General features: G+C 32.2%; 1 protein-coding gene across 7 annotated transcripts in view; it reads right to left on the bottom strand.

Moving 5' to 3' along the window:
• The window catches only part of LOC148619417 (uncharacterized), a 67,428-nt gene that overhangs the window by 1,456 nt on the left and 52,065 nt on the right, over nt 1–13,907 (bottom strand). For 6 of the 7 annotated variants that reach the window (XM_088579283.1, XM_088579284.1, XM_088579288.1 and 3 more), the window contains 11 exons: nt 13,424–13,557; nt 12,594–12,787; nt 8,155–8,282; nt 7,411–7,527; nt 6,476–6,619; nt 5,722–5,881; nt 4,908–5,144; nt 4,232–4,482; nt 3,420–3,485; nt 3,048–3,104; nt 268–337 (listed from right to left, as the gene is read on the bottom strand). In XM_088579283.1, the coding sequence (XP_088435409.1) occupies nt 268–337; nt 3,048–3,104; nt 3,420–3,485; nt 4,232–4,482; nt 4,908–5,144; nt 5,722–5,881; nt 6,476–6,619; nt 7,411–7,527; nt 8,155–8,282; nt 12,594–12,787; nt 13,424–13,557 (1,558 nt within the window). Of the gene's footprint in view, nt 1–267; nt 338–3,047; nt 3,105–3,419; nt 3,486–4,231; nt 4,483–4,907; nt 5,145–5,721; nt 5,882–6,475; nt 6,620–7,410; nt 7,528–8,154; nt 8,283–12,593; nt 12,788–13,423; nt 13,558–13,907 lie in introns of those variants that run through there. The other variant, XM_088579290.1, reaches the window with a different exon arrangement.

Raw genomic sequence — 13,907 nt, 5'->3', positions numbered from 1 at the left:
AAGGTACATAGATCTTTGAGACAAGAAAATGGACTTATTTTGGTTACATTTACAAATATGTATTTAAGATATATTTGAAAATTGTCTTTCGTCTTTTTTAAAATGCGTCTTGTTTTTTAAACAAAGTTCCGAATAACTTAGAATATATCCTATCAGAAAGAAAACCGTGGGCAAAACAAATATGATGAACAAGAATGTTCCATGACTCCCTTTCACGTGATATCATTTTCATCTATTAAAAAATAATGCTTTTGTAAAGAATCATACCTCCGAATAATGTAAACTATGAGTATTATAATCACAGTTACAAGTAAAGCCCCAACTCCACCACTTATTCCTGAAATACGTCAAAAATGTACATATGGGAATTACACGTCGTATTCTATTTGAATAAATGTTATAAATCATTAATGCGGAAGATGGCATCTATGGAAGTAATTTATATTGCTGTGTTATAAAACAACTTCATCACTATTAACAAGTGACATTCCTTTTGATATAAAGACCTCAGTGGAGCATGTCATGTGCGTGGATGAGGATTTAATAAAGGGTGATACAAAATTCATATTTTATTAAATAATTGCAATTTTTACTGTAAATAAGCAGTGGACAACAACTTTTCAAAATTACAGTGAAAATAATGGTTTGTAATACTCATGGACATTAAATTGGTAAAATTAAAATACAAAATGCAGTTTTTCAAATGATTAAGTCATTTTTCATGTGGACGTGTTTTTCAACAAACGGTCGGCATTCCAATGGGAACAAATTGTGCTCCTTTACTTGCTGACCTATTTCTTTCCTCTTATGAGGCTGACTTTATGGCTGATTTGATCAGAAAGAAATAATATCGTTTGGCTAAATCCTTCAATCTCAGTTTCCACTATATAGATGACGTATTATCTTTACACAATCCTAATTTTGGGGATTTGGTAAATCGCATCTACCCAAAAGAACTTGAGATAAAGGATACTACAGACACTGTGAGGTCAGCCTCATATCTTGACCTACACTTAGAAGTCGATGGTAAAGGAAAACTATTGACCAAACTTTACGACAAACGTGATGACTTTTCATTCAGAATTGTCAATTTTCCTTTCATCTGTGGCAACATCCCTTCTCTAACAAATAGGCTTCTGGGACAGGGTTATGTTGCTACAAGATTGTAGTCATCACTACAGAAGTTTTATGGTCGTCATCATGAACTCGTGGATCGTTATGATGTATCCATCAGCACCATGAAAACTGATTTATTCAACGAGTCATAGTTTACCTTTCCTCGTTTGTCTACCCCGGACTTGACTTTTCATGAGCAAATCGGCGGGTGTTTCTAGAAAAGCAGAGGTCGCTTACCCTACCGGTGCACCTGGTCCATCCTCCCAGTTTTTAGTGGAGTCCGAGTTGTTCATTTACTTTTGTTACTTTGTATGTATGATTTTAGTTACTTTATGTTCTTTGTTGTGTATGTCTGTTTTCCATGTCTGGTGTTTATCCCTGGATTAAATTCTTTTGATTACCGCTATAACCTTGTTTCCCTTGATCACTCTTTCACTAGTGATACAAACCCTTAACTTACTAAGGATTAAACACATCTCTTAAATTTGCAGTGATGTAACATAGATGTGAAACAGACTATTAATTTTACAGAAAATGAGTTGAGTTATCTATCGTATGCCAGTTGATTGTATTTTTTTCGCTTAGCCCAACGAATATACAAATTATGTTTGGAGTTATATGTTTCCTGGAGATCAATTAGTTGATTCTCTGTATTTAATGTTTACATGGTGAAATAATACACATGCAATTCGCTCAATGTGCACTCTTATCCAGTTAAGCGTATACACGTAAAATGAATTTTCAATGCGAATCGGTCCAAATTGAATTAATGCGCATTATTGAATTTGCTTTTAGATACTTTTTCGATAATCCGAATTCAATGCCGTGTTTCGTGCACAACTGACGTCTCCTCACCAATCTAATGCGAATTTAACGCTTAAACACGTGTAAACGCATCGCAAACTCAAGAAGGGTTGATAATGGGCAATACACTATCAGTATATCTGTGTGTGAAACCAAAGGTTTTAGTATCTTTTATATTTTTATTCTTTACAAGATTGTGAAGAAATTCTTCTCGTATGAATACAAAAGCAAGTCGGCTAGGAGATGTGCACAATTAGTGCCCATTGTAATGCTAATGGTCATAAACAGATCGGTAAAAATGTAGTGTTGTAACTTGAACATAAACGGAGAATGTCTTTAGTTTTAAGAATTTTAAAGTCGCTGCTTTGCCCTTTTACTTCAACTCCAATTTGAAGCCACTGTAAACAAGAGGCAATATAAAATACTGCCATCAAGATAATTCAGAATGTAAAAATGTTTCTAACTTATTTCAATTTTTATGTGACGTAATATGAACAATATTACACACATAAAAATATATATAAACGTCTCAGAAAGTGACGACTCTATTCGCTACACTGCTGCATCGGATCATATTGATGCAGGGAAGATAACGTAAACTTATAGAAGGGTCTGAACAATTCCCAACAATGTTAGAACTGTCAAATTTGCGATGCAAATTTTTGGTCGTTCCCTCCGCGGGACTCTAACTCGTACCGCTGTGACATCTATGGCAACACCGCCTGCACAAAGTCCAGCGCCCCAGACCACTCGGCCAGCTAGGCTATAAAATATAGCTTTCGCTGACCGGGTCATTCCTCCTCGTAGGATTAATCTAGGGCTCTGACTTGGTACATGATGTATTGTAGTACGGGACAGGTCATCCAGATGTTATTATGTAGGATAGAGGATCAAATTAATGATGCATGTCACAACAAACCACATTATACAAACATCTCAGAATGTGACGACTCTATTTGCTACACTGCTCCATCGGATCAAATTGATACAGGGAAGATAACGTAAATCGAAAATTTGACAGTTTTTTTCAGACCTTTCTATACGTTTACAATATTGTTTTGCTTAACTTTAACCAATTATAACTAATGTTAAAACTAATTTGGGTGGAAACAGGTTGAATTATTTACCAAGTATTGTGGAAGTATTGTCCTCATTCCCCTGAAAAGACGTCGGAGTATTTTTCTCTGAAATAAAACAAATTGTGTTTTCGATATGACAACAAAACCTTGATATTTTTGGAGTACTTTTAATTAACAAATAGAATTGTGGAAACATTTAAAACAAATTGTGTTAATCTGTAAATAACTGTTTTAACGTTTATCCTTTAATTCACAATAAAACTATAATCCAACGAAATGGATTAAGTAAAAATTCTAAATCTCTTTTACTATCAATCGTCTAGCTGTTTAACAATGATTGAATCTCGTCAAAGCAATTATACTTACTACTGTACAATTTCGTAATATGATTTTGTTCACTATTGAGTATAAGTGACTAACCTAATGTTGGTAGGGTAGTGTCACCACGGGTTGATATTGGTGTTTGTAGCGTGGTCTGTTCAGTGCCTAAAACATTAGTTTTGTTTATTTGCCAAAAGTGTGTCTCCATTTTTAGCATAAAATACACACTGACGAACATGATCGGATCTTCGACATGCAAAGTTTTTAACTTGTATCCGTTTTCTCCACGATAAAATCTTGGATTAGTTGGACAAGTAGAGGAAACTTATAATGATCGGATCTTCGACACACAAAGTATTTAACTTGTATCTGTATCCATCTTGGATGGATTGAATAAGTTAAGAAACTTATAATACGGGTTATTTCAATAACATTAAAATGTCTATCGTAGTAGTTTCCTTTGAACCAGTGGCTAGTTCATGTGCATTATTTACAACTTCAGTGTTATCTTGTAAATATAATGGTATTGATCTATTAAAAGGCTCATACACAATTACAGAAATACTTAAATATTAATATTTTTTTACTTGAAAACATCATATAGTAAGTAAGCATTTATTTAAATAGACTATGCATATGTACATTTAATTTCTACATACTTAGTCATTACACCTGAGGGGTTAAGTGGGTGCCTCAGCTGAGACTTATATTATGCGACTTGCGCAGCGAGTACGTGTCTGCCTGTTTAAACTTTGTTAACTTTGTTTTTAAAATTGGTATGGGTGTAATAAATTCGACATGTTGACATAATTCAAAGGTTATTCATGTTGATAGAATGACTTTTAATGTTAAATTCTTTCCTATTGGAAGTTTATTCCTGTATCAAAATAAAACAATATAAAAGAACATACTATTATAATCTGGACATGATGGAAAGCCTTTATCGCAGACATCCTCTTGGACCTGGCTAGGGTACTTCCGGAAAGTGGACCTAGTAAATGCCATATTAGCCCATATCTGCACTAGTTCATTCTCTTTAGACTTAAGATGGTCCAGAGTCTGTATAGATTTATAGATTTCCACATCAGTAAACACAGTTCTGTAAATCCTTAGCTTAGAAATTCTTCCACTTGTCTCCCTAGAGCCAAATATGATCTGGAGCCTTTAGGGAGAAACAATGAAAAACATGTGGAAACTACTTATTCTTAATACCAAAAGTCTATCTTTCACTCTTTCAACTTTCGAAAAAATGAAATCCCGCTTCAATAATGATTTTAAAGTGTGATAAAATGGACAGGCAATTGTCACAATATACCACTTGCTTTAAATTAGGGTTGTGGATATAAATTTAGCACCGACAATAAATTGTATAAATTGACATTATAATGCAAAAACCAAGAAGGAACGTTTTATTATGTTTTATAAATTATACTTATAACTTTTAGTTCAAAAAAGAATCAGATCGGTATTGGCAATATGCTGTTAGTCCTCACGAGTATTTTCAGAAAAGGTAAATCAATCTGCACTTAAGTTAAAAACAAAAGTTTTCGGTATAATACTACAAACTATACTGAGTGTTATATTTACATCTTAGGAAGCTGCTCCAATGTCAAAGTCAATTTTTCAACTATAGAAATTGAATCCACAAAAATTCTAGTATTTCCATTTCTTTCCCAAGACAGCACAAAGAAATGCCACTTTCCATTAGCTGTTTCCTGTGCATAATCCACCATTTCTTCATCAGTAAAGTTGTTGACTATCATTCTATTGGTCTGAATTTTCACTATAGATGTCTGGAATAAAGGCCTTGGGTGACTGATTCCCCTATAAAAAATAAACTTTTAACTTTGACATGTGTTGTAAGTAGAAAATTCTTACTTGATTGACATGAAGTCGAACTATGTCTCTTTAAAAACTTCATCTTCATTTTCTAGCCAAAAGATAATAGCAAATATTACACCATAAAAACTAAAAATATTTACAATTGTTAATTTGTTATATTTACCAACATTGCTACAACCCCTGGTACTAACTCAAACCAACTCTACTACCTGAGCTGAAGGAATATTTCACAATGCAACATGAATGAACAGTCTTCAAATTAACATGTCAGAGAAGGTCCCTGCAATACATCTAACACATAATAGGTCAACATACCATATTGAGAGCTTGGAACAACAAATTCTAAGAAAATTACATTTTTTGTTTTCTCAGATTTACTAGATAAATTAACAATGGACTCCTGTCCAGATCTTATTTTTATATTGGAATTACAGCATTATATCAAACAACCGAACGAAAACTTAAATTATCATCAGGTAGATGATAATATATAAAATTTGCTGATTACTTACACTACCTGACCTGAAAGTAACTTTCTTACGTTTGCAAAAACACTTACACTGGTTCCAGGGTGAGGAGGGTTGACCCATCACCTATAACTCTGAACCAGAACATTACAGTCATATCAGAGTTTGGAGGCATTACAAGTGGTGTCCTTAGAAATTCTGGTAAATCTGTTATCTTATTATCCATGTAGAGATCAAAATTGTCATCTATATCTTTACAAAATAAACCAGATGGATCAATAAAAGAGATTGTACTTTATATTGGTATAATTTAATATGACCATTTTATTGTTAGAAGAGATGGAGTCGTTTTTATTTTATCTTGGAAACCAAATTTTCTTATCACCTCATAAAAAAACAGGGGCATTTTAAACTGCACTACTTCTACCAATGAAATAATCTTATGTGTATTTCACTAAATTTATATGAATTTATCGAAGGTTTAACCAAAATATAAAATTATAATGAATGTAAAAATATCGGAATGTATTATCTTGAATGAAGAAATTGGGTCCGATGTTTTGCATAACGTTTGTTCTGCGTAAATCGAACTAAAGGGTTTATACAAGATTACATATTCATGTATAAGTTACATTCCTGAACTTAGGATATAAACACTAAAACAGTTTACTTATTGTGAATCTGGATTAACATATTTCACTAAGGATTTTCTTAACACATTCAGTAATTTTATCTTGACTTCCGTTCAAAAGTATTACAGGTTAGGCATTTCCATTGACCACGTTATATCGTTTGAAAACACACCGCAGCGTACATACCAGCAACTGTAAACTAAAGACGTTTTACCTTTACACCCCTTATCAGTAAGATATCCACCGTTCTGACAATAACACATGTATCTGTGTTTATCAGAAATACATTTAGCATTTGGGTGACAAGGATTACTGTGACATGGATCGGTGTAGGTATCACATGTTTTGCCAGAATAAACTGTAAAGAAATAATACAAAAGTATTTTACCAAGAAATATTCACTAGGGCGGCAAGAATTCCTACTACATGGCTCAATATATTCATCACATTATAATTGATGTCAAAATTTGTGCAGGTTTTTTTATCATTTCAAAAATTTTGAAGAAAACTGTTTAAAAACAGGATTCTGACAAAAAATGTTCCTAGTATGTAGAATCAGAATAATTTACAGGAACACTTGGTTTCACATTTGACCATGGTCTTGACAATCATTTTGTTATTTTATTTCCTCCATAATCACTCAAGTTAAATATTGTCAACCATTGGTAAGACAGGTTGTATCCACAAATTATTTCATAGAAAATACCATCAACAAATAGTAACTGGTAAAAATTCACAGAATCTCATAAATGTTCGCCTGTTAGAGATTTATCTTTAATATCACTAATCGAAGAACTGTAACTTTGTGGGTCAATTGCACCACCTATTCAACGATGTGAAGTAATGATGATCGGAGTTAAACTCTTTAACATACAAAAATAGTATCGTTTAAACAATTAAAATAACTACTTTTTTCACTTCAATGAAGACATATTTATTTCAAACATATAACAATTGAAATTTATTTTTAAAAGCTTCTTTGAAGAATAAAGAGCCTTGACCAAACGGGTAAGTTAACAAGTACTTGAATAATAAAACATGTGTACAGATAAACAGCCAGTCCAGGTGATTTGTAAAATACCACCCAAAACTTTTAGTAATATGAAACCCATATAATTTATCGTTTAGTGCCTATTGTTTAACACATACATGGTAGACAGTCACACTGAAAACCTATATCTTCAGTAGAACAGTTCCCGTCATGTTTACAGGTGTCAGCATCTCCACATTGATAATTAATCAACTGACAACTGGAACCATCATAATCTGTAGAAAGAGGTATTAAAAGAGCAAAACTCATATCATAATTTTACCAAATGAATAAAACATTTGTAATTATACAGAAATTAAAACAAAACAATATAAAATGTTAATTGCTGTGTAAATCCTGCAAATCCTGCAAATAGGTAATAAGTCTAAAATTGGATTATTCCCTTTTATAGTCAACTTCTAATTTCATTTTTTAATACAAATATACAATATATACTTTGCACAGTCTTCTTATTAAATTTTAACAAAAATATTTGTTTATTTGAACAAAGCATTAGAAAGAGTAATCAAGGAACCAAGGTTATAGCGGTAATCAAAAGAATGTAATCCAGGGACAAAGACCAGACATGGAAAACAGACATACACAACAAAGAACATAGAGTAACTAAAATCATACATACAAAGTAACAAAAGCAAATGAGCAACTCGGACTCCACTAAAAACTGGGAGCATGGACCAGGTGCACCGGTAGGGTAAGTGTCCTCTGCTTTTCTAGAAACACCCGTCGAGTTCTCATTAAAAGTCAAATCCGGGGTAGACAAAAGAGGAAATATCTACACAAATGTCAATAGATTGACAATATTATCTGAGCAGATATTTCGACCTATGGAATGTTTAACTTACTATTAGTACAGGAACATTCTGCAGTCCCTCCTACATTATTACATTGAGCTTCATTGGTGCATGGCTTAATGACACTACAGACATCAGGGAAATCTTCACAAGTATCACCTTTTGTTCCGCCTTTACATCTGTAATGACGAAAAGAAGCAGGTGTTAAATCTCAATAATTTCGATTAAAAGTTTAGAGGTGTTAAAAATTCAACAATTCACGAGGAATAGTTGAAACTACAATGTTAGGATGCTATACATGTATATTCCAACCCATGTTTTGTAATGATTATAAGATCTGACCTGTTTTACTTTTATTGCTTAATATAGAAATAGTACATTTTCTAGAATTTGCAAACAACAAAGTATTATTTATTTGACGCATTAATGATTAAAATTGTTTTCTGAATTGTTCTAGAACTTTCTTAGTATTTCTAGATTTTTTTATATAAATAGTACTTGACATATGAAAAGCAAGTGAATCTAATTAACTGATGAATGACTGAATGCTGTTTTGTGAGTACATTCACTCTTTGAAACTGGACTTCTGAATATTATTCCTTTGCAACTTGGATTAAGTGCTGGAAATTATAATGTACTCTGTGCCGGACTTTTACTAATTAAATTAAATTTTGGGATTGCTGCTACATAACAGAATTCAAAATTGGACATCAAAAGTTGACAGAGTAGCAAAGTTTCCAGAATGAATATTAATAAGTATCTTTTGTAATTATAATTACTGTAAATTGTAACACATTACGTCTTTATTTTAATTAAAATCATTGAAACTGTAATTTGTCTCTTATTGGCTTAATCTTTCTATGAGTTTATTTCTGACCTTGACATTTCTTGTAACACCAAGTTTGACAGAAAGAAGGGCAAAAAACGTATTTGTCAGACTGGGTGCAGATGAAAGAAAAGTTGTCAATGCTGAGTGTAAAGTCAAAAATTCTAAAAAAAAAAAAACCAAACATTTAGTTGATAAAGTTTTTTACCGTACAATCATATTGCTTTGAATATGAAATAAATAAAACTATTTGTGTGAGAAAATGTTCATATTTATTGAATTTGGGTCATGATGAACATATTTACCTATTTACAGGAGAATTAAAATATCCAAATTTTATAAAGTATTGATTAAAATACTCTATTTTAACTAATGCGATACCATCTTATTTGTCTAAAAAGGAAAATATTGCATTGTTGGTATGAAAAAGGTCCATTTTTATTAAACATTGTACACTGCTAAAACATTTTCACTGGTCTGAGAGTAAGAATTTTTTTTTTTCAAATTGACTAACAATTTACCAAATATACTCATTTTTTATACAAATGAAGAATTTTTTACTTATGTGATACAATCTAATTGCTCTGAATATGAAAAAAAGTAATTGTGTGAAAAATTTCCATATTTTTGTATATTTATCATTAGGAATACATTTTTCTTGCTCAAGGAGAATAAAAATAACAAAATTTCATAAAGTATAGGTAAAAAGTGCCCGAATTAAAAAATGCAACAGCGTCTTATTTGACTTAAAAAGATGATATTGCATTGTTTACATGAAAAATGTCCATTCTTATTTTTGTTATACATGGTACATAGAGAAAACATTTTCACTGGTCTGAGAATATGAAAATATTAAACTTTCATAAAATTGGGGTAAAATATTCTCAAATAGTATTCACAAATGGCAAACAAAAAGCTATAGGTAACAAAACTTTTCCCCGACCATTTCGGGAGGCCCTTCACATTTTTACCGCATTTTATTATATGTACAAATAATGTACGAATGTTTGAAACCAATTATTTCTTACATGTATCGATGCCTGTATTTTATATATTTTTTTCAATGTTAAGTGAACACTGATTTTGGCATAGAAAACGAAATTACAACGGTATTCATTAAAATTGATCTACAATAGGAGCTATTTTTATCATCCAATCAGAAGATAGAACCGTTGCACGAAGAACTTTGCACAATACGTAAAAAGGCACACGCACACAAATCCCACGCTGCACGTTACATGGTCCCATGAAACACGCATACGACGCTCACGATACAAACACACAAAGAACGCTAAAATGGGAATGTTACACGTTTCAGGAGGTGTATATAAAGATGTTTGTATGGATTCTTTTGGTATCCAGTACATAGACGGTAAAGTGTAGTGGCAGTTAAGGTCTTATCACTGCTATTATTATTTTACGTCTACCTCTGATAACAAACATTGAATAACATTAGGCTTTGTCTGCTGGTAGGGCAACATACATCACATGTATAGTAGATAATGTTTTTCCTACATCGAGGTTTTTGAAAACTGATGTAGCATTGACATTCATTGATCTACTTTAAACTTTCATTCGTTTCACAATTAAAGACCTCGCGGCCTTTACCCACTCTGACAAAGAATCAATGTCTTCTCGTTTTATCCATTTTCTTGCGTATTCCTCCACAGCATCCATCAGAACTTTAAAGTTGATATAAAAACTTTAATTCCAATTTATGGAGCGTGGTTCACGGTACTTGGGACCTTTAGAAAGGACCTTACGTAGAGATTCGTGTTCGATGATTCTTTAATCTCCCGTAATGACGTTACCGGAAAGACCGTATTTGAATGGAGAGTTTTCGCAAGAACAGTCAGGTGGTTTAGCCTCGACTTGAAGTCCTCAATCTCGAAGTTCTGCAATAGCCTTTTATAACTGAAATTTTGGATGCAATAGGTGAAGTATAGGAATATGAAATATTCGGTATCACTTTGTCCTTGAAATATTGGGGAATTGTGTTGGGTACGTTTTCGTGATGGAGGATGTTAGCCAAATTAATTGCATCTATACCTTTGTTGACAAACGGTAATGAAAGAAATGAACGATTTTTCTTCATCGTGACCTTTTACGCAAACTGGTTTGCAGAGTCTTTGGAAACCCTATATCCAAAATGATGGCAACAAGACTGTATCACGATGAGGTAGGTTCACAAACAGAAGTGTCAAGACTTGTTATGTAAAAGGAGTGTAGTAGAGTGAGAGGAATATAATAGAGTTCGGTTCGAATGTGATAAAGTCCAAGAGGTTTTTGTATGAAAGGAAGAAAACCATCTATGGAGACATCATGCATCTTAGGTGGCGCATAGTGGCGATTGCCATGAATTCTTTTCCGTCTTGGATTTTTGTCAAATAAATTCATCACATTTATGCTATTGTTATACTGGTTTGAAAGGTTTTCTACTCTTTTGATGTTGTCATCGCACCCGTAAGGTATTGCAGTACCTGCGTTTCCAGTATTCCTCTCTTTCACTACGATAGTTGTTTACTTAAGACGGGACTGTTCGTTGCACGGTAATTTTTTCCAAGAATACGAACATTTTATAGCGGGGATTGAATAAACTTGTTTTTTAAAATGTTGATAATCTGTTGAGAATTTGGTGGTACTAGTTCCAAAATGATGACCGCACATTCGTTTGTTTAATCTTTCTTGTGTTTCACCGACATATACTAGACCGTATAAATTGCATTCTAATCCATATATTAAGTTAATCGATTTGATAATTATGTCATCATGACTTCTTGTGTAAAAAGCTTTGTTCGTAAGGGTACTAGTGAAGAAAGAGTCGGTTATAAGAGTCTTATGAAAGAAGGAAAATTGACTAAAATCACAGTTTTTGATGACTTTTTAAGATTAATGTTTAAAATTACTATTTGAAATCTAATTTAGAAATCTCTTTCCTTTCTATTCCTGATTGTAAAAAAAACGAATACTCCATCAAATAACAAAATTTGACAGATTTTCATTGACTGGGTTTCTTATGGTGAAAACTGTTTTGTGTTTTATTAGCCTTCCTTAGTAATTCATTGTTAAATGGACATATTAAATGACTAAGTATGTTTAAAACAAAGTCAGACACAAAAAGTATTAACATTCAGTTCATTCAAGAGTACTGTTAAATTCGCCTATGCAGTAGATATTATCAACAACAAATTCATACTAAAAGCTAGCTAGGTTCTGTTCTACCTGTATTTTAAACATGTTTTCGCCTTTTTGCGGGCAAGATGGCTAAACATACAAATATACATTTTATGTTAAAGTTCAATAACCTATTAAAATCATTCTTCATCAGTCAAGTATAACTGATTGATAGAAATAAGGTCAACTAAATAGATGCTAATGATATTTTGCTCTTATCTGTCAGTCTAAATCTGAGTAGACAAAAATGTAGTAAAAATATATCAGACCTATACTAAAAAGAACAAAATGTTGCAGTGCATCAAAAAAGCTATAACAGATTGAAACATTCCCATGTTTGCAGCATATTTGAATACATTATTTTGTCATTTTACTTATAGTTTCTGTAGACATATGTGCTATAATTTCTTAAAAAATAAGATGACTGTTATAAGTAGGTTTGTGATTAATTAAGAGTCATGTGGCTCTAAATTACACTATAATTACAAACCTGCAGAAGAATCCATCAGTTATGTTATAACATTGTCCCTCATTACGACATGGTGATGAGCTACAGAAATCCTCAGGTAACTCACACTGTTTTCCAGTCCATCCTTGTGGACAAACACAATTGAAGTCATTCTCTAAGTCTGTACATTTACCGGAATGACGACACGGAAAACTTCTACATTCATTTATATCATCCTGTTGAAACATATCTAAATATCCTTATTCATTATTTTAACATTTTCCGTTACCTCAAACTGTCCTATTACGTCAAATGATAATCATAATGCTGTCTACATTTTTTTTAATATTGTTAAGTCACAACAGACTTAGGAAGACGGAGCAAGTAAACACTTATCTTTTTTTGATATATAGATGTATAGATCTAAACTGGCATGAAAACTATTTTACCAAACATTTTGCATTAATAACTATCTTTATCATAAAATATCAAATAAGACTTTCAAGTCAAAGTATGAAAATGAGACCGTACATTAGATTTTCGTTTTTATTGTAGATTATATTTGGCATCCAAAGAGTAACATTTAATTAAACTTCTCATCATTATTTACTTACGGTACGAGCCCTGTCAGTTCATGTATAACCAGGTTTACAGGTATATCTGTAGTCATTGACTAGATCTTCACATCTCTCTACATTACTTACTCTACAGTTCCTGCCAGTATAACCAGGTTTACAGATACATCTGTAGTCATTGACCAGATCTTTATATCTCTCTACATTACTTACTGTACAGTTCCTGCCAGTATAGCCAGGTTTACAGAACCATACGTATTCATTGACCAGATCTTCACGTCTCTCTACATTACTTACGGTACAGTTTCTGCCAGTATAGCCAGGTTTACAAATACATCTGTAATCATTGACCAGATCTTGACATCTTTCAACATTATTGTCAGTACAAACACTTGCAACACAATCATTTATATTGTTTTCACAATTTTTCCCTAAAAAAATCAATTATCAATTTATTTCAAAGTTAATCAAAGTTTATACAAATATATATATTCAGGGTGTTAACTGCATTTACAAAATTGCTAATTTCTATCTTTAAAAAAGCTGTTCAAGGATGTATTGGTATGTATTATAATGATTTGTATGGATATATGTCAATATGTCAATAATATGCGCTAAACTTGTGTACTTCGCATTAAAATATTGGATCATATTTCTTTTTAAGTACATATAAATTGTAACATTATAGGTATATGTAAAAAAAAATATATCTTTCGTTGTCAGTTTATGTGTTTTTTAACGTGCTTTGATTACGAGTAAACTCTTTTTACCATAGTAATAT

The sequence above is a fragment of the Perna viridis genome, chromosome 4 (genome assembly GCF_037379345.1).
Source record: "Perna viridis isolate PV_CMFRI_1.1 ecotype Kerala chromosome 4, ASM3737934v1, whole genome shotgun sequence".
NCBI classification, from domain to species: domain Eukaryota; kingdom Metazoa; phylum Mollusca; class Bivalvia; order Mytilida; family Mytilidae; genus Perna; species Perna viridis.
The sequence above is the reverse complement of the archived record's forward strand: the minus strand, read 5'-3'. Positions and strand labels throughout refer to the sequence as shown.